Here is a 21,710-nt window from a genome sequence, read left to right as displayed (position 1 = left end):
AATATTTAAAGTTGGGTGGTCAATGAAACTTGTTTCTACCACCATCAGCTTAAATTAGTTTGGTTTTTACTAAGTATTTTAAGGTACCATCTAATAGGCTGCCAGAGAAAAGAGCAAACTGTCTGTGAGATATTCAAATACACTTCTATGATAGTTAAATTTGTCTGCCACATACTTCGTGTTGTTTCTCAACATTCGTGCAACTTTGAGCTTGAACTTGAAGGCCATTTTTCTCTCAGTGTTGACTCAAATGGCCGTTTTCTCTGATGAATGTTGTTGGTGTGGAGTTTCTGTTGAGGAATGTGAAACTATAAGCAGAATGATCAGATCCAAAAAAAGCATTGTGACAGCTGGGCAGGTTAGAGACGCAAAATTAGTGAGTGCCCCCAGCCAGGTCCTCCACTGCTTGTCTTCGTAGCTTATTAGAAAACTAGAAGAACACCAGATGGAGATAGAGAAACGAAATCGGGTTTTTTATTTTGTTTTCTAAATTAAAGGTAAATTAAAGGTTTGCAGCTCTTCCTTTACAAATAGTACGTAGCCCACCATGGCAAAACTTATGGTTCACTTTTTTTTTTTTTTTTTTTTTTTTTTTGGGAATAGAATTCCTTCAACACAGTTACTCGGTAGTATATTTAATTTTTTTGCAAATAATGAAATGTAATAAATACAATATCCTGGTTGTTTTTTCTTCAGGTCTCCTCTGTTGTAGGCTGTTTGCTAGGTGAGCAATCCACTCCCTGCCATCACTTGTTTCACAGAGGTCCTTAATTTCAGGTTATTGTTGTATTTTCAGTCTAAGCACAGTTAATTAGTCACATAAAGGTATAATTTAAACACCTATTTTGAACCCTCCTCCCGGCAAAGAGTTGGGTTCTGAAGAGCAAACAGCAAACAGTCCTGACTTAAATCCTTTTCTTTGGATATATTTATGTACTCTGTTCTAGTGCCTGTGTATTCCTAAGAATATTCTTTTGTAACAATAAGGAAGCGCACGTGTAGTTACTGCAAATTTAAAAAACATTTAGCTAAGGAAAACATAGTGGGAAAAGTAGTGCATGCACTAGAGTATGAACTTCAGGTAAGTATAGAATCATAAAATCACTTTGGTTGGAAAAGACCTTTGAGATCATCGAGTCCAACCTTTAACCTAACCCTGCCATCCCACCACTAAACCATGTCCCTAAGCACCTCATCTATCCTTCTTTTAAATACCTCCAGGGATGAGGACTCTACCACCTCCCTGGGCAGCCCATTCCAGAGCCTGACAACCCTTTCAGTGAAGAAGTTTTTCTTAACGTCTAGCCTAAACCTGCCCTGGCGCAGCTTCAAACCATTCCCCCTTGTCCTATCATCTGTTACCAGGGAGAAGAGGCTGACCCCCACCTCACTACAGCCTCCTTTCAGGTAGTCCAGGCCATAATAGTGTCTAGTTTGCTTCTTCAGCAAATTCCATATATGTTTTACCACATAAAAGTCTTACTATAAATTTTGCCTTGCTGCTGTTCGTTTTAAAAAAAATAAAATATCATGTCTTCCTTTGCTTGTTAAGTTCAAAATTGTTGTACAGTGAGTTTCAATATGGTTAACTAGGAAGTCGAGATAAGGATAGGGTCCTCAGTTAAGAAAAGCAAGAGACATTAGGGGAAGCTGTGACTGTAGCTGGGGCTCCTGATGTGAGAGGCAAACCATAGGATGAAGTTATATTTCAATAGAATAAACCAGCTAGCTGATCCTTTAACATTGTCTGGCAGTAAGTGTAAACTCTTCTTGAAATGGGTATGTAAAAGAAAGACACTGCTTTGGGGCAACAGAGCTATGTGTTTACCATACTTCTGAGACACAAGGAGGAGACTTGGACACTGTGCCCTGCTGTAGCTGCAGACTCGTGTGCTGAAGCCGTTCTTGTGAGGAGATGAGCTTCCTCTGATAGCCAGGACTTCTTACACAGAGAAGACCTGTGAGAAGGAGCAGTGGTGTGGATGGCGACTCATGTGGTGTTATGTAATGGCCTGAGGCCAATCTTGTCAGCATTTATTATCTTAACAGTGTCAGCAATGTCAGACTAATCCTTATTGCCAAGCATTTGGGGATAAATAGGGGCTTTCTGTTGGTCAGACTTTAGAGCAGGAAAAGGAAGTTTTTCATTTTAAGAAATTTTGTAAGCCTGACTGCTACTAAACGTCAAGACATGATCATGACAATTTTGCGGTTTCACCTGTCATATCCTTGTAGAGTTGAGAGAAGCTTTGCCAATTTTTGTTTTATGAACTACAATTTCCAGTGCAAAACCAGGCATGTTATTAGTACTGAGGCTAAAGATGCATTCTGTCATGCGCCACAAGAACTCAGAAGTATATACGCTGCAACAACTGAATATATAGTATCTTGGTGTTACTGCATTTCAGAATTAGATTTGGGGAGCCTTGATACAACATAACAAGAATGTTGAAAGAGAATTGAAAAGGCAGCTTTAACCATAATTTCAGAATTGCAGGATGGTTGAGGTTGGTAGGGACCTCTTGAGACCAACTAGTCCAACCCTCCTGCTCAGAGCAGGGTCAGTGAGAGCAGATTGCCAAGCGCCGTGTCCAGTTAGATTTTGAGTAGTCCTTTTAAATTAACCATGATTCTAGATTGACTTTGATCAATGAATGGCATAGTACCTTCAGAGCTTTAGAGTACTGTTCTGTAGTTATGTTACAACCTCTCTTCTTTCATGTAAGAATATTTATCTCATTTCATGAGCATTGCCTCCTTCAATTTTACAAATTGCATTCAGTTAGTAGCAATTTTTATTCGTTTTCTATGCTGATGTTTGGACTTCTCAAAGCAAATACTTGTTTTTCAAATTGGCTTTTGTTTCTAAAAACCCCCCAAACATTCCTGTTTTGTTTCTCCTGTCTTTTGTTTGCACATATTTCAAAAATTTTATGCTTGTGCCTTCCGTATTTTGCATCCTGAGAGACCATCTTAAATAGCTATTTGAAACTATTAAAATCACCTGAAAAGAAATACAGTACAAGGCTCTCATGTTTTTATGCATGAATTTTTACTCCACGATGTTCAAGATCAATGCATTATTAAACATTCAAACATTCAATTCTTTATGTGTGCCCAATTTTATATTTCCAATCCCTATGAGTTTTTTGGTCTAATATGAATAACTCGGGTATGAGACAACCCTGAGGAACATTACTAGCTTCTATATTCTTGCTCTACTGTAAGAGGCCAGTTCTTTTTTGGGGGTTTTTCATTTGTTTGTTTTTCGACAGTTCCAATGTTTGGTAGTCAGACTATTTCAATTAACTTCCTTTTTTTTTTTAAATTTTGATTTTTATTTGTACTTTTACCAGTTTCAGGATGCATTGGATATCTGGCTTTCCGTTATGTCTGTGATTGTTTGCCATAAGGAATTGTCTTTCTGATAATTTCTATGACTCTTTCATTTTTATTTCATATGAGTTTAAAGTGACATCGGTAAATCAGCACTGTAAGGTACTAAATTTAAAATGGTTATGATACAGTGTGTTGCTTGTTTTGGTCCATAAAACTGACAAGACAATAGAAATAATCCTTAGACATCTCAAGTGACTTTGCCCTGACATCTCTTCAAAATACTGCATGAGGAGCGTAGCCTGGATGTGAGGGTTTTCTGTCTGGTTCTGTCAGTTGATTAGCATTTTAGATGAAAGACAATAGCTACAGGGAGTGTGTAGCTGCCAAGCACTTATCAAAAAGAATTTTTCAAATTATTACTTACACTTATTTTTTTAAAAGGGAATTAAAAATTGATATAAGGAGCTTTTAAAAACAATTATACTTCGTTTAGGACTGGTATCATATTTGAGATATCCATTATTTGAAAGCAAATACATATGCACAAAGGCCACAGGAAGACATTTTTCTGAGGTAAATTAACTCTAGGACATTATAATACGATGCGGTGGAGCATATATTTATAAGCCAGTAACTGCATTCAGTTCAAGTGTTCAGTAATGAGTATCAGTGCCTGAACAAACTCAAGATGTATATGTGTTGGCTGATGTACTCATTCCCTGTTGTTTGTTATTACTTCCTTTATTAGCTTTTGAAATTCATAAAGAACATTGGATACCATAAGGTAAATACTGTGTTGCGTCCAGAATACTTGTCTGAGTGGCAGAAATTAAAGAGCAGTATGGAGCTGTAGAGAAAAGGAACGGGAGAGGACTTGGAGAGGTCAGCTAATACTTTTCTTCTGCTGCAAGGCAAAATCAAACTATAAGTAAACCACTCTTGACAGATGTTTGTCTAACCAGTTCTTAAAAAAATACAGTGATGGAGATGGTGAAATTTCCCTAAGCAATTTGTTCCAGTGTCCTACTGTCATTATGAAAGTGTTTTCTAATGTCTCATCTAAGTATCTTTCATTGGGATTTAAATTCATTACTTCTTGTGTTGCCCAGACTCAATGTGGATAACAATTTGCCTTAGTTTTTTTTGTGCATTGCACACTTTGCAAGTCTGTGGTACAAGTTCTTGCAGTAAAAGAGGAATGCAATTACCTTATTTTTAGTGGACACAGAAGTTCTTTCTCTCAATATGGATTAGGGATTAAAAAAAGTACACTTTGGCAGAAACTAAGTTAAGTTTGGATTCAATACCTATTTCTGCTTGTGGTGTAGTACGTGTACTGCATCTAGTACACAAAACCTGGCTTTCTGTATTGTCTTTCATTTAGTTTTGCAATATTACTAAGAATAAAACTTGGTTAGGATATGTAACATTATAAATATAAAATTGCACATACTGATCAATAAATAAGGACTGTATCACAGATCTGGAACCTTTATTGACTTGGCTTGGTTGATGTTTCCTGGTAATTGATGGGAGTCTGTCTACTGACTTTAATGAGATTTAGATGAATCTCCTGCTGCTGAGAATAGTGAGATTCTTCTAGTAGAGGTGAATTACTGGGTGTTCCTGGAACAACACATACATAATGATTTATTAGCAAGAGTTAATGAGAAAACAAGGGAGTTTTACAATATTAAGGTAGTGTTTAAGAAAAAAAAAAAGTTGAACCTCTTCATCATAATTTTGAAATAAGATTGTTTATAGCATTTTTTTTTCCCATGTAGTTGTTTTGCTTATTAAGGTTTAAATCCTAAAGCGTCTTTGACTATTCCTGTTGACTTCAAGGCTATATGCAAGGCTACTACGTCTTTTTCAGTTGCAAGCTTTAGTTTGTCAGCTTTACATGAAGCAGGTTTTGTTTAATATATAAACATGATGCAACTGTGTTTGGGTGCTATTTAAATAATAAGGTGGTGATCAAAGCTATTTAAATGAATTTGGATTCGATTGAAATATGCACTTTTTGGATTCCACCCAAAAGCGGAGGCGTGTCTGTTTAGGAGAAGGCATCGTAGAGTCTTGATAAGAGGCACGGTTAATGAGGTACAACATATTCCAGTTTTCTCATGCTGCTATCTTGTGCAGCCTATCTTACTGGGATTACTAAAGAATAACTGCCAACTGTCCAAATCTAATTTGGCTCACTGCACATCGGTCTTTCTGCCAGATGGAGCCTATTTCTAGTTTTTCTCACTCGAATTCAGATAAACATTCGTTGGCAGAATGTGGCAACTTTGATATAACCCAGTACAGTGTAATGGAAAATAGAAATAAGCTCCTGGACATTAATGCCCATAGGTTTGACTGTGGGGAAAAAAAAAAAAAAGCATCAATTGAGTAGCATTCTTGATGGAAGCTTACCAGCTGTTTCACTCTGCATATCATAAGCAGGCTGTCAGTATGGCATCGCTGAATACCTTAATAAAAAATTCACAGGCACCAAATTTTCTCCTTTCATTGGAATGCTTCCAGAATGAAATGTCTTCATTTTTTATCATGGATGTAGCATTTCTGTGTGAGGAGAAGAGGATTGTGGAAGAAAAGTCTGCCTGAAACAACAGAAGGGAGTGAAATAAACAGTTTGCCAAACTTCTGTCCTGACTGAGGATAATGCTGTGATCTGAAGGAATTTTGGATAAAATGTCCAGGCATTCTGGCAGTAAGATCTTGGTTATGTTTTTTTAGAGTAGGTAACTTGGCAAAGGACAACATTTCGTGTTTTAAGAGTGGATAATTATAACCAATGATGTCTGCTTTCAACCTTTTGATTTATACTTTTGGGGAATGCTCTTGCATGTATAACGAGAAAATAATGTGCTGTGAAATCCTCAATTAGTAATAAGTTGTCTGGATCATTTTCTCTGGGCCAGCAGTTGCACCTGAAACGAGTTTATTTTTCTCATCTGCTGGTATTTTAATTTGCATTGGTAGCATTAAAAAAAAAATCCATGTGAAGATTTCACAGAAAAATAATTTAAATGTAAGCTATTAACTTTGTTCTTTACTGTTCAAGGACAGCATGTCTTGGGTTGTGTGACCTATTGAGGAAAATTAATTAATTTCCATGCTTTTGTAATGTTAACATTAGAAGTAAAAATTTGTTCTCCAAATTATCCCTTTCTTATCCAGTGGGCTAACATAAACTGGTAGCTCAGCTATCAAATTGCTCCTTGGATTTCAGACAGGTCCATTTCTTTCTCCAGGCTCAGCTCACGCGGCAGTTGTTGAATTTAGAACCGCATAAGCCCCTTTATTGTCATTTCAGTTCTGCTGCTTTTTTAAGAGCTCAGCTGTGTACGTGAGGACAGTCCATTAGCATCTGAAATGTTTATTCCAGTGAGGACGTATTGGACATATTGAGAGGTGTCCCTTTGCACCATCTGGCCACCTTCTGTTGATATGAGTTACAGAGAGGGCCTCACCTTTTCTTCCATTTCTTCATGGTTATTTTTGTTTTGAAAGAAAGAATAAATACATAATGAATGAATAACCAAAGTGAGCAGGTTTTGCCTCATAACTGTACAGTTACCAAGAAGAGGGATCTCTACTGGTCACAAGCTCTTTAATGCCAGAAGGGTTTTTATTGTGTAAACTTAAATATGTGGGCCCATGAGTTGGTCCTTTGGCATAATTTTTGATAGTGTCTGACACCACTGTAACATCGTGTTACAGTTCTTGCATTAAATGTCACTCTGTTTTTGATGTATCTTCCTTTCTGCTTGTCTGATCCCCTGCCTCCATGAGGCTGCCCATGAAACAAAATTAAGAAACTTCTGGAATGTGCTGCTTCCTGATCTGTAGACCTGAGGAACTCCATATGGTCTTGCAAATAACTGAACAACATTGATTCAATGATTCAAAGAATGGCATAGATGAACCTCAGGAACAGGTATACTTTGAAACCGTAAGATGTTCAGATAATTGAAGTTAGAAGAAACTTAAGGAGGTTGTCTAGTCCAAATTTCCATATGCAAGACCTCACAATTCCTAAAGTTTTGTGTAGTATCAGAAATGAATCCAGGAAAAAAAAAATACATTCGCATATATTAAAAAGTCTTAGTTTGTTTTACAGCTGGAATGTGCTATGGATTTAGCACGTCTCAGAGGGAATACTTTTTCTTGAGTCTTACTGAACAAATGAAATTCTACTCTGGCTCATTAACAGAGAAACCAAAATGAATGGCAATAATCCAGATGTCTGCTGTAGTCCCATTTGAGAATGTTGTTTATATTAACCCAGTTAGTATGTAAAATGTTTGGGTTTTAATTACGGCTTAAGAACGTAAACTGTTTTAAACAGAGGTGAGTGAAGTCATCCAGGTAAACATGCCAATACGAAGAACAGGTCCCCAGATTAAACCAAGAAGCATTATGAAAAATGATTGATTAAAGATTTTTCAAATTTTTTTCCTGAGCCTCCACGCTCATTTTCTGTGCAAGTGAAGTGTCCAGTACCACGCAGACTATTTATTCCTATAGCATTCTCCAGATGAACAGAAGCAAATAATGAAAGTCTGCAAAACAAATACAAAGAGCATCACTTTATCTGAGCTGCTGTGCAGTGCTAATTTTCTCCTACAGTCAAGGCCAGTGCAGCTCAGAAAAATAGAAGGCACTCCCATACTCTGTGTTGGAGTCGTGGTTTAAACGGACATATGTGTTTGTAAAGAAGTTTATTTGGTCCAGACCTCTAGCTCCTTTGATGCTGGTATATCACTCATTCAAAAAAAACAACAGCAGTCTTTGCTCAGTTCACATCCTCAGGTGGCAATGCTGCAGAAAAGTTGATTTAAGGAAGGTTTGTATTTCTTTGGGTTTGCTGGGTATCCTTGTCCCCTTAATTCACTGTGGAGTACATTTGAAGAACTTGTATTAACTTGATTTGTACCAGGTCTAACTGGCAACCTGTACCTGTTGTACATTGGACTTCCCACAGAAGCAGCTCTCGAGAGTGGGGCTGAACTGTCTGGGACATGGTAGAACTCAGCGTCTCCAGAGGGCACAGTGGTGTCAGAGCAATTCCTCCAATTCAATACTTGTTCCCATTATAAATCTGGTTTATAAAATGGCTTCCAAATGCTTGTACTTCTTAAAACTGAATTATTATTTCATATTTCAAGTGAGCAGACCTTGTTCTTTTATTATAGTGAACTAATTACAGGGTTATTAGAGTATTAGAGCTCATAGTCTTCTAGCCAGATAATATTAGTTGCTTGACTGAGCACCAGTGTTATCGTTGAATAATGTTGAGATGGTTTGCCCACAATCATCCAGTAACTCCTATCTACAGAGATTCAGCCCAGTGGTCTATTCACTAAACCATGTAACTTTTCGTAATTTCCTCATTACTTTTGCCAGATTTTAGCTACTTGGCCTGGAATTTTCCTTGTGTAGTATCTGCCTGAAGCAGTAAGTGTTTTCTCTTTCCAGGAACAAGATCAAGAAACGTGCATTGCTTTTCCTATGTAGATTTTAAAGTAATAAAATAATTACTCTTACAAGCCCTGTGAGAGCTCTGGGATATAGAGGTATTGTTGAAATCCAGGAGAGAATCTTCCTTGAGTCATGGACATATTTTCATTCTTCTTCCCCCCACCTAGATATTTCCAGGTTATAATTCCACCCACCCCCTCCCTCCCGCTCCCCCCCGATATGCCAGTTGTTACAAGTTTCAAACAACCACATGCAGAGTTTGGTCCCTAAATGCTTTTCAGTTTTCTTCTGCTGTAGGTTTGCAGTTTCAGAGCTGTAAGAAAGAAGGAACCTGACCTGCAATTTTGGGAGATGCTGATAAATAGACACTAAAGATAGTGTGAGGGCTCTTTGGTGCCAAAGAGGATTCCTGTGCAACAGAACAAAAACTGGACATGAGGAAAGAGGATAGTAAGGATTAGAGGAATAGGAAAGTGGTGGGAATGGGAAGGGAATCTGGGAAGTGACAGTTGAGAATGGAGAAAAAAACCCCGTTAGTTAAATGTGTACATGCAGGGAGACTGGGACTTAGGAGTGAAGAAGCTGAGAGTGAAAGAAGGAAACAAAATGGGAGGAGACTTGGGTTTGCTAGGCCATGGAGGATTGGACATCTCAACTTTTGAGGTGAGTCTAGGAGGCAGGGGATGATAGGAATAAAACTGCAGCCAAGGTGGAAGCGTGGGAAGAGGGAACAAGTTCGTACAGTGAAGAAACTGGGATAAGCTGGGAATGTGGAGTGGGTGTGAAGAGAGAAGACTATGCTCTGTTCAGAATGGAAGAGTCAGTTCTGATCACTAAAGGAGAGTTGCCAAATGTTGTTCAAAACAAAAACCTGGAACAAAATTTGTAATTCTAGTGGAATCTAACCACTGCAGGCACAGTAGAGATGCAGGTTTTATGACATATTATTTTTCCTCATAATCACCACCTTCAAACTTTTCAGTTACACTGGCAATAATTACTCCCCTTCCTTGTTCCCCTCTGGGGCTCATAGTTTTCTTAACTTCCCTTTTGCTTGTAGCCTACTCTGCTCTGCAGGTGCCAGCAATTCTTGTCTTTCAGACTGTCTTTTAGAGCATAGTTCAGTTGAATTCAGAACAGTTGTTCATAATCCATACCTCTGTTAGGAGAGCTGAAAAGAATTTGTATGCATTAAGTTGGTCTCCTTTTTTTTTTTTTTTTTTTCCTTCCTTAACGACAAAAATTGTTCTTACGAAGTTATTACTGAGCCTCACAAATTTCACTTTGCAAGAAATAGTTGTTCCTCTGAGTGCTTTCAGTGTTGTTTGCAGCTTTGGTTTTGCACAGTGTGGACAACAGAGTGAGATTTTTCATGTTTTCTGCTGTTTTGTGAGATCGAATGGGGGAGGTTGGTATGATGATGATTGTTATTATTATTTCTCTTGGGAATATATTAAAAGATAGAACATGGATAAATGGAGCCTCAAGGGTGACTCGTGTTTTTGTTTAGCTTGAACTAGGTCCAGCTTTTAAGAGGAACTTGATTTTTAGGTGCATGTTTTTGCAAAGTGTTTTAAACTGAAGTTATAATTCCAGAGGTCTCAATAACATGTGCTTGTTTTTATTTAGGAGCATGTGTAAGGAATGTTTTTGGTGGGTGAATGTAAAATAAATAAAACTATCTAAATCTGGAGGTTGCAATTCTTTGACATATTCAGTGTCAGCAAAAATCAAGGGGAAGAATGTTACTTAGGGAATGGACTCAGTTAATTTATATTATTTAGTTTGTGAAGAACAGTCTATGCTCAGTTGCGAGATGCGAAAGTATCATTTCTTAAGTAGTGTTTGCTTTTTACTTTGTTGTAAATGTTTCTGCATGTTTGGAAGGTGGCTAAAATTTGTTTTCAGCATGGGCCATTGCCTGCTTTTCTTCGGAAAACACAAATCAGAAAGTACTTTTCTTCAAAATAACATGCTGTTACCATATTAATTGTCACTCAGTGTGACATCTTCCTGCCACTGCTTCTGTAATGTTGTTCAAGGTGTGGTTCTAATTTTTTTTGCCATTATAAATTCTCAGTAAACATTGTTTAGAACTCAGGTTTTGCTAAAAAAAAAACAAAAACAAAAACAAACCAAAAAAAAAAAGCCAAAAAACCAAACAACCCAAACCCGACAAAACCTTGCTCTCATGTGCAATGTGATTATCTCAGCTTGTGAGTATTTTGAAATTTGTCTGCAAAGTGATTGATTATATTCATTTATAGATTGTTAGGGGAATGCAGCAAAGTCAGGGCTTCACTGTTTTTTTGTTTATTTTAGGGGATTTGATCTTATGTCTTATAACTGACTGTTCACCGAGAAAGCAGTATTAGTACTTTATTCATAAAGTTGTATTTTACATTTTGAACATAATAGATAAGGTTAGAGTAAGAATGTAATAGTGTCATATATTTGAAAATGTAGCTTAATGGGTATTTCTAATAACTGTACTTTAATGGAAAGGAATTTCAACATTTGAACTTATTTTGCAAGTCGAACAAGAAATGCCTCTCTGGTAACTTAGAGAGCATGGATGCTTTCACCCTAGTCAGCTGCGTACTGGGGGCACACACTTTATCTGCGTATCTGTGTGTATTGCAGTATACTCAGGTATCTGTAAAACACAAGACAAATAAGAGTCAAATTTTCAAAATAAGGAGTATTTATTATATTGCCTGCTTAGAAAGATTTTTCCCTATGTGTCATGACCTGAATGAGACAGCTGTAGAATTTGGCCGAGCGGAACTGCAGCAGTGTGTACAATGGCTTTGTTGGTCATTTTAGCAGAGGTATGGCAGACGTACGTAGGGAGCTGAGATGTACACAAGAGAAAAATGTTGATGAGAGACACTAAATTTAAAAATGCGTTATTTTAGGATTTTGTTGAGCTTTGTTCTATAGTAAAACTTAGGAATGTTTTACTGCTCCAGTATAAGTGTGCATCTTTCACTTGCAAGTTCTTCACTGAAATTCTTTAGATGATTTAAAAGTTTTACATACAAAACTTCAGAGTGAGTAAGATTCTCCTACCTGCGAGAGATGAGACGAATCTGACCACGCGATTCTTACTAAAATCAACAGGCATTATATGATTTGATCCACAGTCCCTATCATGCAATGTCCCTGGTGCAAATTTCATCATATGATGAGTGATTGTGTTCCTTCTACTGATCTGTTGCTGGGTTTGAATGATAAGGATGTTGCAGAGTTAACGCTTGGACTATATGTTATGCAATACATTTTTGTACTAATTGTGAGATGTGTTTTACTTGCAGGGATATTAAACCAGACAACATTTTGATGGATATGAATGGACATATTCGATTAGCAGATTTTGGTTCTTGTCTGAAACTGATGGAAGATGGAACGGTAAATTAGAAAGAATAATATATTCCTAAACACCTTTTCTTCAGCCCTTTGCTAGCTGCTAAAATGTGTGCTAAGAGAAAAGGTGCCCTATGTCAAACAAAGTGGAATTGTAATGGTATTGGTATGTAACTAACCTCAGTTCAAAATATGACTGCGCTTTGCTTGGTTTTGCTGTATAGTAAAAGCTTTTTAGATGCATATAGTCAACTCATGAATAAAAGAAGAGAAGCTGCACTTTCAGTACCAAGTAGGCATTTGTTGATGAACTATGAATCTCTCGGTTTTGAGCTCTGAGCTCTAATCTTGATTGAAAATGTAAGCCCTAGTATAAGCAGGATGAGATACAATTAGCATATAATCATATTTTAGTAGTATATTTAAACATGCACAGTATATATAGTAAGTGTGACTAGAATGTATTTCCAGTGTGTTAATCATATCCGAGAGTGTTACAAAGTATTTGACTTAATATATGTGATTACCTAATCTATAATTACTTAATAACAACTCTTAAGCCTAAGAACTGACAGTTTTGTTCTTTCTCTGTTGTTAAATATTTGTAAGAGTTGAGCAGAAGTATGTTATTGGGATGCCTATTAAGGTGGTACCTTGGATGCTTATATATTTCTTTATGAATTTAGAAGCTTTTTTGTTGTGTTTAGTTGTTATTGTTACAACCAGACCACCAGACTAAATTTATATATGCATGCACAGTGCCAGTGCCACAAACAGCAGTGTCTGTAACAATGGAAGTTGATTTTAGTCCTGGAAATGTAACTTCTGCAGGTCCAATCTTCAGTGGCAGTTGGAACACCAGACTACATCTCTCCAGAAATCTTGCAGGCCATGGAAGATGGAAAAGGGAAGTATGGGCCCGAGTGTGACTGGTGGTCCCTAGGCGTTTGCATGTATGAAATGCTTTATGGAGAAACGCCCTTTTATGCTGAATCCTTGGTGGAGACCTATGGGAAAATAATGAACCACAAAGTTAGTGCACTTTCTCTTTCTGTGTCTCTCTAAGCTAATTTTTAATAAGGGTAATAGGGTAACTCAGAAGCTTATTTGAAAATTAGTTTCTATGTACTATTTGTGTTGATGTTCATAAACATAGAACAAAAAATATGTTTCCTTATAGTAAGTTTATGGTTATGGATTGCAGATGGCTTTGCTTTAGGATAAAGCAGTTCAAAACTAAAAATCTGGATTCGGAAACATGGCTGTTAGTTCACTTTATGGAGTAAATCTTGGCTGCATTACATCACTCCTTTTGTGTTACTTTCTTCTGGCGGGATCCACTGGTTGGCTTATGCAGAAGATTCTTAAATGTTCTTCCACATGGAGGTAGCTGTAGAATTAAACAGAGTAAGAGAAATTTAAATAAAGAAGAAAAACTAGGAGAGAAAACAATTCCAATAGTTTCTATCCTTTGGGGAAGTCTTTTTGCTAGAAACCTTACTGCATATATTTAAGAACCAGAGTATTTGCACATCTCTTTTTCTACATAATAATTTTCACTATGAAGGCTGATGTTTCCAACTTTTTCTTGGTAATAAATTATTTTCTTATTTTAATCTTTAAGGAGAGGTTTCAGTTTCCTGCTCAAGTGACAGATGTCTCTGAAAGTGCAAAGGACCTCATCAGAAGGCTCATTTGTAGCAGAGAACATCGACTTGGACAAAATGGGATAGAGGACTTTAAGAACCATCCATTTTTTGCTGGGATTGATTGGGACAACATTAGAAACTGTGAGGCACCTTACATCCCAGAAGTCAGCAGCCCCACTGATACATCAAACTTTGATGTGGATGATGATTGCTTAAAAAATTCTGTAAGTATAGAATTAACATCTTGACAAATCTGCTTTTGTAGTTTATTTTACAACAAAATATGTGTAAATGGCAGTTTGTTTCAGTGTGTTCACTGTGTTCTGCATAAACAACAAAGTGCTACTTTGAAGAGCTGGGCAGGGGAATACGTTCATAGTTCGGAGGCTGTTCCTCCAAACATGTATGTGTAAAGATAACTTCATTTCAGTTTTGTAAATTCATTGTAACTTTACATGTGTTTAACTAACACAGATGTCTGCTATTTGCGGTAGCAAGTGTGTCCAGGTCTTAAAAAGAATAGTATTTTTACATGTAGATAGTCTGCAAAACACAGTATTTCTAGTAGAGCATTGTTGAGACTTGTACTGAGTTTTCATAATGCATTTTATTGTGGTGCTCTATTCTAATTGCTCATATCTTTGTCAGATTCCATTCAGTTTGTTCCCACTAAAATTTTTCCAGTTTGTTTTCTGACTTGAGTTTTGGGAAATTTCGGAGAAATGTTACAGCCATTTCTTCAGGAACAATCTTAGTGAGAAAGAAATTATTTTGCCTTTGCTTAAAAAGCTTTGCAACTACTGATTTTTGACAACCTTAGTGTTTCTGTGCTTTTGAATGGGAACTTTGACAGATGATAGAGGTCTTAGCATCAGAGGAATGCCTTGTGTTGCCTCCTTGGAAGTACTTTTTTTTTGGTGTTTGTTACAAGATGCAGAAACCTTCTGTTTACATGCCAGGTGAAGCATTTTCACCATTTTTGCTTTTGTTTTCTGAACTGTCTGTGCATCTCAGTTCCACTGAGCTTCCTGTACCTGCAGATACATGATAGACAACGTGAATTGATATAGGCAGGATGATCATTATTTGCATTCCCTTTCCTCCAACTGCACAGTAAAACATGGAATGCATTTTGATTGGAAATACAGTGGTAGACATATGTGGTGTGGAGCATTAGGTTTCAGAGTCCTTTCACATAGGAAAATAAAGCAAATCAGTCTAGCTGCATAGGACAACTTGCATTTTTTTTCCATTTTTTCCTCAGTTTTTCTTTACTTGCATCTGGTATTGACCATTCCTCTTCACAACTAACATATTTTTATCTTAAAACTTTTTTTTTCTATAGTCTTCAGATACCTATTTGCACATTATTTTGTTCAGGATCAGCTGCCAGGGTTGTGTGGCAGGAATTGGATGCTGTGTGTAGCAAGTCTTTGTGAAGCCATGTTTGTGAAGCTGGAATACCTTTTGGCAGTTATTCACACATCCTGTTGTTGGCCAGTCCAGGGGTATGGCTTTTTAGAGCCTAATCTCCCAACCGAAGCACTCAGAAGGTGCCTGGGCGGTGTGAATGTTTTCCCATTGTAAAGAAGCAGGGAGCTGCAGGTGAAGAAAGAATTCTCCTGTCATGAGTTATTGGACTCAGTTGTGAAAACAGAGTCCGATTCTTAATTTGCTTTAGACTTTGGGGGGGTGAAAAGCAATGCCATTGAACTGTTTGAGATGAACACTAGTTTCTGGAGCTTCATTTTCAATTTCCTCATTTGAAACATGTGAAGGTAGTTTTTTGTTTTGTTTAATTCAAGGTTATATTTTTACCTTTTTTTTTTTTTTTTTGCACCTAGCATCTCGGAAAAAAAACTAGCCTGAGGCATTGCGTGACTGAGGATATTTTACATTTTTGCTTCAGCTAGTGGACATTTTATTTAATATTGCTTCCCCTCAAATACTTGTATGTAACTTGGAGGTGTTTTCCCTGCCGCCTTTCATACACATCTTGTGAGGGAAGTTCACATACTTGCATTACTATACAGAGGTCAGCACCACAGATAAGCCCATGAGACTTTTTTTTTTCTTTTAAATTCTTTGCAAGGTTTGAATGGCATACAGCAAATGAGGAATGCCCAGTGCTGAAGATAAAAGGCAATGTTGAAAAGCCATGATTATTATTGTTCTGCCTGAACTTGGAATGAGACTGTGGTCCCATGGAAAAATTATATATGAAATAATGAAATTCAAACACTACGTTGAAAGTACACATAAACACAAAGGGCAAAACAGTGTTATTAGGCAGCCTAAGCTCTGCAGGTCGTTAGCTTTTAATTGTTTGGTTTTGTAGCCTTAATGATAGGCATGATAGATGTAGATTCAGTTATCATTTTGTCAGTATGATAATACAGTTAAATTCACACAAGTAGCAGGAAATAAGTACTTCGATCTCTGCCAAAGAATCAGCAAAGAAACAAATTCTTTTATAGACTTTTAAATCATTATCAATAGATGGTATTTTAGAACCAACACTGTTACCTGTATGGTAACTGAAAACTGCCTGTTTTAATGGGCTCTTAAAAATCACACAGTTATGCATTTGGCCTTTTTAAAAGTTATTTGTAAACATAGTTTTGAACCTTGAATCCATGAAATGAAAAGAAAATACAAAGCAGTAAAGAATTTTACTTTTCCTGACCGTAATGTTTAATAATTGATATTTTTATTATCAATTAGTGGAAAGTTAAGGCTTTGTAATTTGGTCTCATTGTTAGTTTCCAAAATGCACAACAATGTAAACTTGGTGTACTTACACAATCTAGCTATGTCATTGGTGTTGCTTTTTATTTTGGGAACTCTTTTTCAATGTGAAAATTTTTGTCTACTAAAAAGTCAAGGTTGTGATGTAATATAGCGGATGCCACCACTGAAAAGGTAATTTTGGATTTCTTTTTAATACAGGTTTGTTCTCTCCTGTTGGGTTTTACATGTAAAAATGTACAACTGGTGCCTTTTTTTTTTTTTGCTTGTTTGAAAAAAATAATTATGTTACCTTTCCTTAAAATTTAGAACCTTTTAACACTTTGAGTGTGATAATCATCATCTTACGGAGTTTCTTTTGATGACCATTAAGGCCATCACTGGTATAGCAAGAAAAACCTTGCAACTTGGGGTTAAACAGGAAACTTTTAACAGGATATTTAAGAATATATAGAACTTATAATGGTTCAAATAATACAGCAACAGGGTTGGTTCAAATAATACAGCAACAGGGTTACTTTAGCCTGAGGAGAAGCTCAAAGATTTATCTTGGGTTTTAGTTCTTTGTCTGGCAGGAAAAAGGAGCAATGAAGAAAGAAATGGTCAAGGCACTAATGGGATTAGAAACCCTTGTTGTATTACTTCTTTCTAGTAAATGTCTGACTGTTGTTCTCTCCAAATAGAGATAGCCCGCTCAGAAGTGGGGTTGGTAAATCTACAGGCAGGAAGCCCTGCTGACTAAATAGCAGAGTGGAGTACAGGAGGGAATAAAAGGTGGTATTCTTTGTACTAAGAGCGTCTTGGAAAAAAGTAGGAATAAACTGGCTTCTAATGTGTGTAATATTCTGCTTTCCTCCAACGATAGCCTATTTAATTAGAAAAGCATTTTTGTGCCAGCGTGCTGTATTTTTGTATATTGCATGCTATTATAAATAGATTTAGGTGATGCCGTTTCATATTTGGGCTATAGATAAGGATGACTGTGAATATAGTTAACATGATATTATCACTAACACTTCACATATGGCTAAACTCAGAAATCTTTTTAAGTCCAGTAGGATATTACTTACGCAACTGTCCTATTATTCTTCTAGGAAACAATGCCTCCACCATCACACACTGCATTTTCTGGCCATCATTTACCATTTGTGGGTTTCACATATACAAGTAGCTGGTAAGTTTAAGAGTTCCAAAATTGTCTATAGGACAGTTACATAATCTCTTAAGCTTCTGTCTCTGAAACCAACTGCAAACATATACCAAAGAATGTGGTTTATTGAGGAAATTACTAGGCCGTAATCTAAAATGCTGTCTGTCCAAAAGAATGAGCTCTCTGCAGGTAAAATTTACATGAATTTATAGGTCAGCGCCTGTGTTCAGAGGAATTTTGTTGAGAAAGGTGGTTTTCAGACAACGTATGAAGTTAACTGCATATGACAAAATTAAGACCAGATGTGTGGACTCGGAGAGAACGTACTTACTAGACTTTAAAAACAGTTTTATTTCTAGTCCTTTGACACTCTTATAAGACTGAATGGAAATTTTAAAAAAATTACTTTTATTGATATTTGGTATTAATGTGGTATTTGTCATGTTAATTTCTACTGCTAAATTAAACAGTAACAAGGAAATCAATGTATGCTCCTTCATCATTTATGAAAACAAATAAACTAAGAATGTTTACAACCATTGAAAAACCAGGCCTATGTTTCTGCAAACACATGTGTTTAATGCTGGTTATGTCACGTGTCCTGTAGACTTCAGAAGGATTGCTTGCATGAGTAGTAGCCTGTGTGATAATTTCATGTGATAATTTCACACCATTTGTTGTGATTGTTGTTTTCAAAGTGTTTGGGAAACTTCATTAGTTATTTTAAAATAAACTGTTATTGTAATCTTGCTAACTATCTAGATTGTTGCTTTTTCCTATCTAGCTTAAGTAGGCTGTTCATAATGATAATTTTTAATCAGGAGTTCATTCACTTTTATGTAACAAAAATGCATTGAGGAGATCAGTCATGCTAGGTAAAAATTCAATTTTTAATGAGCACATACTACCAAGGTATTGTTTGACTGTATAATAAATTACAGAGTAATTAACAATTTAAACAACTATTTATTGCTTGATATAATTTTTAAAAAAATTTTTTAAACACAGCCTGTTGTAAAATCCAATATTTTTAAATTTTTTACCCCCAGTGTGCTTTCAGACCGCAGCTGTCTAAGACTGACAGCTGGACCACCATCCATGGATCTCGATGCCAGCATTCAAAGAACTTTGGAGGATAGTTTAGCAACAGAAGCTTATGAGAGGAGAATAAGACGTCTAGAACAGGAAAAACTTGAACTTAGTAGAAAACTGCAAGGTATAGTAATTAAAAAAATCATTCAATCACCTTTTTGACTTAGATTAGCTTGCAGCTTTGTAAGGTATGGTTTACACTGTGGGGGAAAAAAAAAATTCCGCCTGGAATGCTTTCTAGCACAAAAGAATTCTCTTCATTATTTCAGTTGACAGATTAAACTTCTGTTACTCTTTATGCCTGAAATATCCCACGTATGGAACTTCTTATAACATGCTAACTTTGTTCACAACATGTCTTGGTTACTATGGCATAAAGATTTCATTCTTAAAACCTCTATGAACTTAGTTTGTCCAGCTGACAGTTAGTGAAAAATTGGCACTTAGTAGTTGGAAGTTACAAATTGTAGAATCCTCAGTGGAGGGGCTTTTTGGCATGTGTTAATTTATCAGTGATACCTTTTCAACCTCTTCAGATGTCAGGCCTGTAACTTGTCCCTGTCTCTTCCATCTTTTCCTAGAGTCCACCCAGACAGTCCAGGCTCTGCAGTATTCAACGGTGGATGGCCCTATAACAGCAAGCAAAGATTTAGAAATTAAAAGTTTGAAAGAAGAAATCGAAAAGTTGAAGAAACAGGTAACAGGTATGTTGTTAATGTAAAAACTGTGACAGGAAGCAATATTTTGACAATTTTCTCATAATGTAATGTTGGTTTCACTTTGCTTTCTAAAAGAGTCTTCCAGTCTATTTTTACTTCTCATTTTATGCTTTGCTCTTCACTGATAGCTCAATATTCTCTGCATATTCAACTTAATGTTCAGTATGTCAGTAATTCCAGTTGCAAGGGAGAAGGAAGATTTGAGTGACTTCTGCTATTATTAATAGTGGTAAAGTTCCACTAGTTTTAAATTGCAGTGTTGCTAATTTATGTGGATATGAATCAGGCTCTACCTGAGAATCTGTGAAACCATGACCAATTTCCTTAGTGTACTACCCTTTTCCCCTACCACCACCCCTTTTTCCTTCGTCCTGCAACGTGTACTGCAAGAGCAGATGGAGCATTTCTTCAGTTATTTTTGTCAGTATCAAAAGTCACTGCAGTCCTTTCAGAAGTCATATTCCCTATAGCATACCTTAGTATTCCTTGATTTGTACATCTCTGCACTCTGGTATGCAGGTACATAGGTAGTAAACTGGCAGGAAGGAAGGTGGTGTTTCTTGTTTATGTGAGTAAACATGAAGGGTGAAGACTTTAGCCTAGCAGTTTCAGTAGTCTTAAAAATATTTAATGGAAGGGTGATTTGTTATGATTTAAACATCGATGGCTATTTTTCATGATCTCATTTTCTGTTGAATGTTGCTTGGAAGGGCCAAATTTGTGAGATGTGATCACAATTTTGATTGTATTTATATTTTCTTTGAAACCACAGTGGTTTATAGTGGGCTATTGCTTAGTGCATTGTAACTGGATGTGGAGTAAAGGCTAGTACAAACTGGACATGTGGTTTTCTGAGTATTTTCTTGGAAGAGCACTTTTAGAAAAGTGTGGGTTATGTGGGAGGTGGGCTGTGTGCACAAAGCTAGAGTGATACTGAGTTTTCCAAGTGTCAGGGAGTAAGTGAAGGGTGTTTTCCATGAGAGAGGACGCTATGGGCTGTAACGCTGCAGCTCCATGAGCAGCAGAAATGACCAAACAAAACTCTGCCATCAAAATGGGTCCTGCTTGCAGCTATGTGGCCCCTCCTTTCTCTGTGCATGCCCTGGACTCTCTCTTGAGTTTAATTGACTCAATTAAACAAGGAAAGAACTATCTAGATACAGAGAATTTAGTCAACTCATAGTCTGATAAATCAGCACAAGGTGGGCAATAGGAGCATACGAGGAATGGGAGATAAGAGGGGGAAGAACCAGCTCTCAGCTCTGCTGTCAACGAGCTATCACTTCTTACAAAACTGAACTTTCCATTTAATTCCTTTGCTTCTGAGAGTTCATGAAGATTTTATGATAACTAAAGATTTGGCTATCAAGTATCTCAGTATTTTGAAGTTTGAAAAGTGTTTTTGAAATCTGTGCAGCTAGAGAGCTGATTTTCTTTAATTAATGTCATACTGTCTTTCTTTAGAAGTCCCAAACTAGTCGAAAAGGAAAGATCTACTTAACCCTGTGTTTTTGCAGAGGCTACTGGAAACTTAGGGAAAGATTTAAGGAAATTCAATATATCCAAATCCATCTTTTTCCAGCCTTGCTCTCCCAGATTCTGGCAATTCATGTTTTAAGAAATTCCAGGGGAGAGCTTCTATTGTACCACGATGTTGAGTATAGCTGTTAGAGAACCAATTTGCTGTCCTTTTAGCTAATAATCTTTTTGCCCTACTTTAAAGGCAAGCTGCTAATACTGAGTATTCTTGATTTGATGCTCTGAATGAAGCAGAATTTTTTTCTCGTAGTGATTCATAGCATAAGACTTCTGCTATCCTGCTCCATAGTGGTTTCTTCAAAATAGGATCTTGAGAGCGGAGATACCTTCAAAGAGAAAGAAGGGAATTACAGCAAGATGTTTTTTGTTTAGGAAAATTAGAAAGATTGATCGATACTGTTAGGTATCAGAACTAGAACTCATAGAAACAGGGAGGACAAATCTGATTCCTCTTGTCAATCAAAATAGGAAAATGTCTGCATTTTATGTGAGAGAAATCAGACACAAGTAGCAGTAGATGAATCTCTTATTATATGTCCAGTATCTTACCTGCGGCAAGGGAAAAAACCCAGTGAGAAAGGTTGGAGGAAACTACCAAAAGGATTTGTTCTGGTT

General features: G+C 36.7%; 1 protein-coding gene across 4 annotated transcripts in view; it reads left to right on the top strand.

Annotated features, from left to right (window-relative positions):
• CDC42BPA (CDC42 binding protein kinase alpha) overlaps positions 1–21,710 on the top strand; it is a 185,415-nt gene that overhangs the window by 94,588 nt on the left and 69,117 nt on the right. For all 4 annotated transcript variants that reach the window (XM_035903628.1, XM_035903629.1, XM_009648187.2 and 1 more), the window contains exons 6-11: positions 12,150–12,243; positions 13,030–13,230; positions 13,823–14,071; positions 17,690–17,769; positions 18,795–18,961; positions 19,419–19,541. In XM_035903628.1, coding sequence (XP_035759521.1) covers positions 12,150–12,243; positions 13,030–13,230; positions 13,823–14,071; positions 17,690–17,769; positions 18,795–18,961; positions 19,419–19,541 — 914 coding nt within the window. The remainder of the gene's footprint in view (positions 1–12,149; positions 12,244–13,029; positions 13,231–13,822; positions 14,072–17,689; positions 17,770–18,794; positions 18,962–19,418; positions 19,542–21,710) is intronic.

This window comes from Egretta garzetta, unplaced genomic scaffold (genome assembly GCF_000687185.1).
Source record: "Egretta garzetta isolate BGI_Z169 unplaced genomic scaffold, ASM68718v1 scaffold11, whole genome shotgun sequence".
NCBI classification, from domain to species: Eukaryota; Metazoa; Chordata; class Aves; order Pelecaniformes; family Ardeidae; genus Egretta; species Egretta garzetta.
This window is presented reverse-complemented; position numbering and strand designations above follow the sequence as displayed.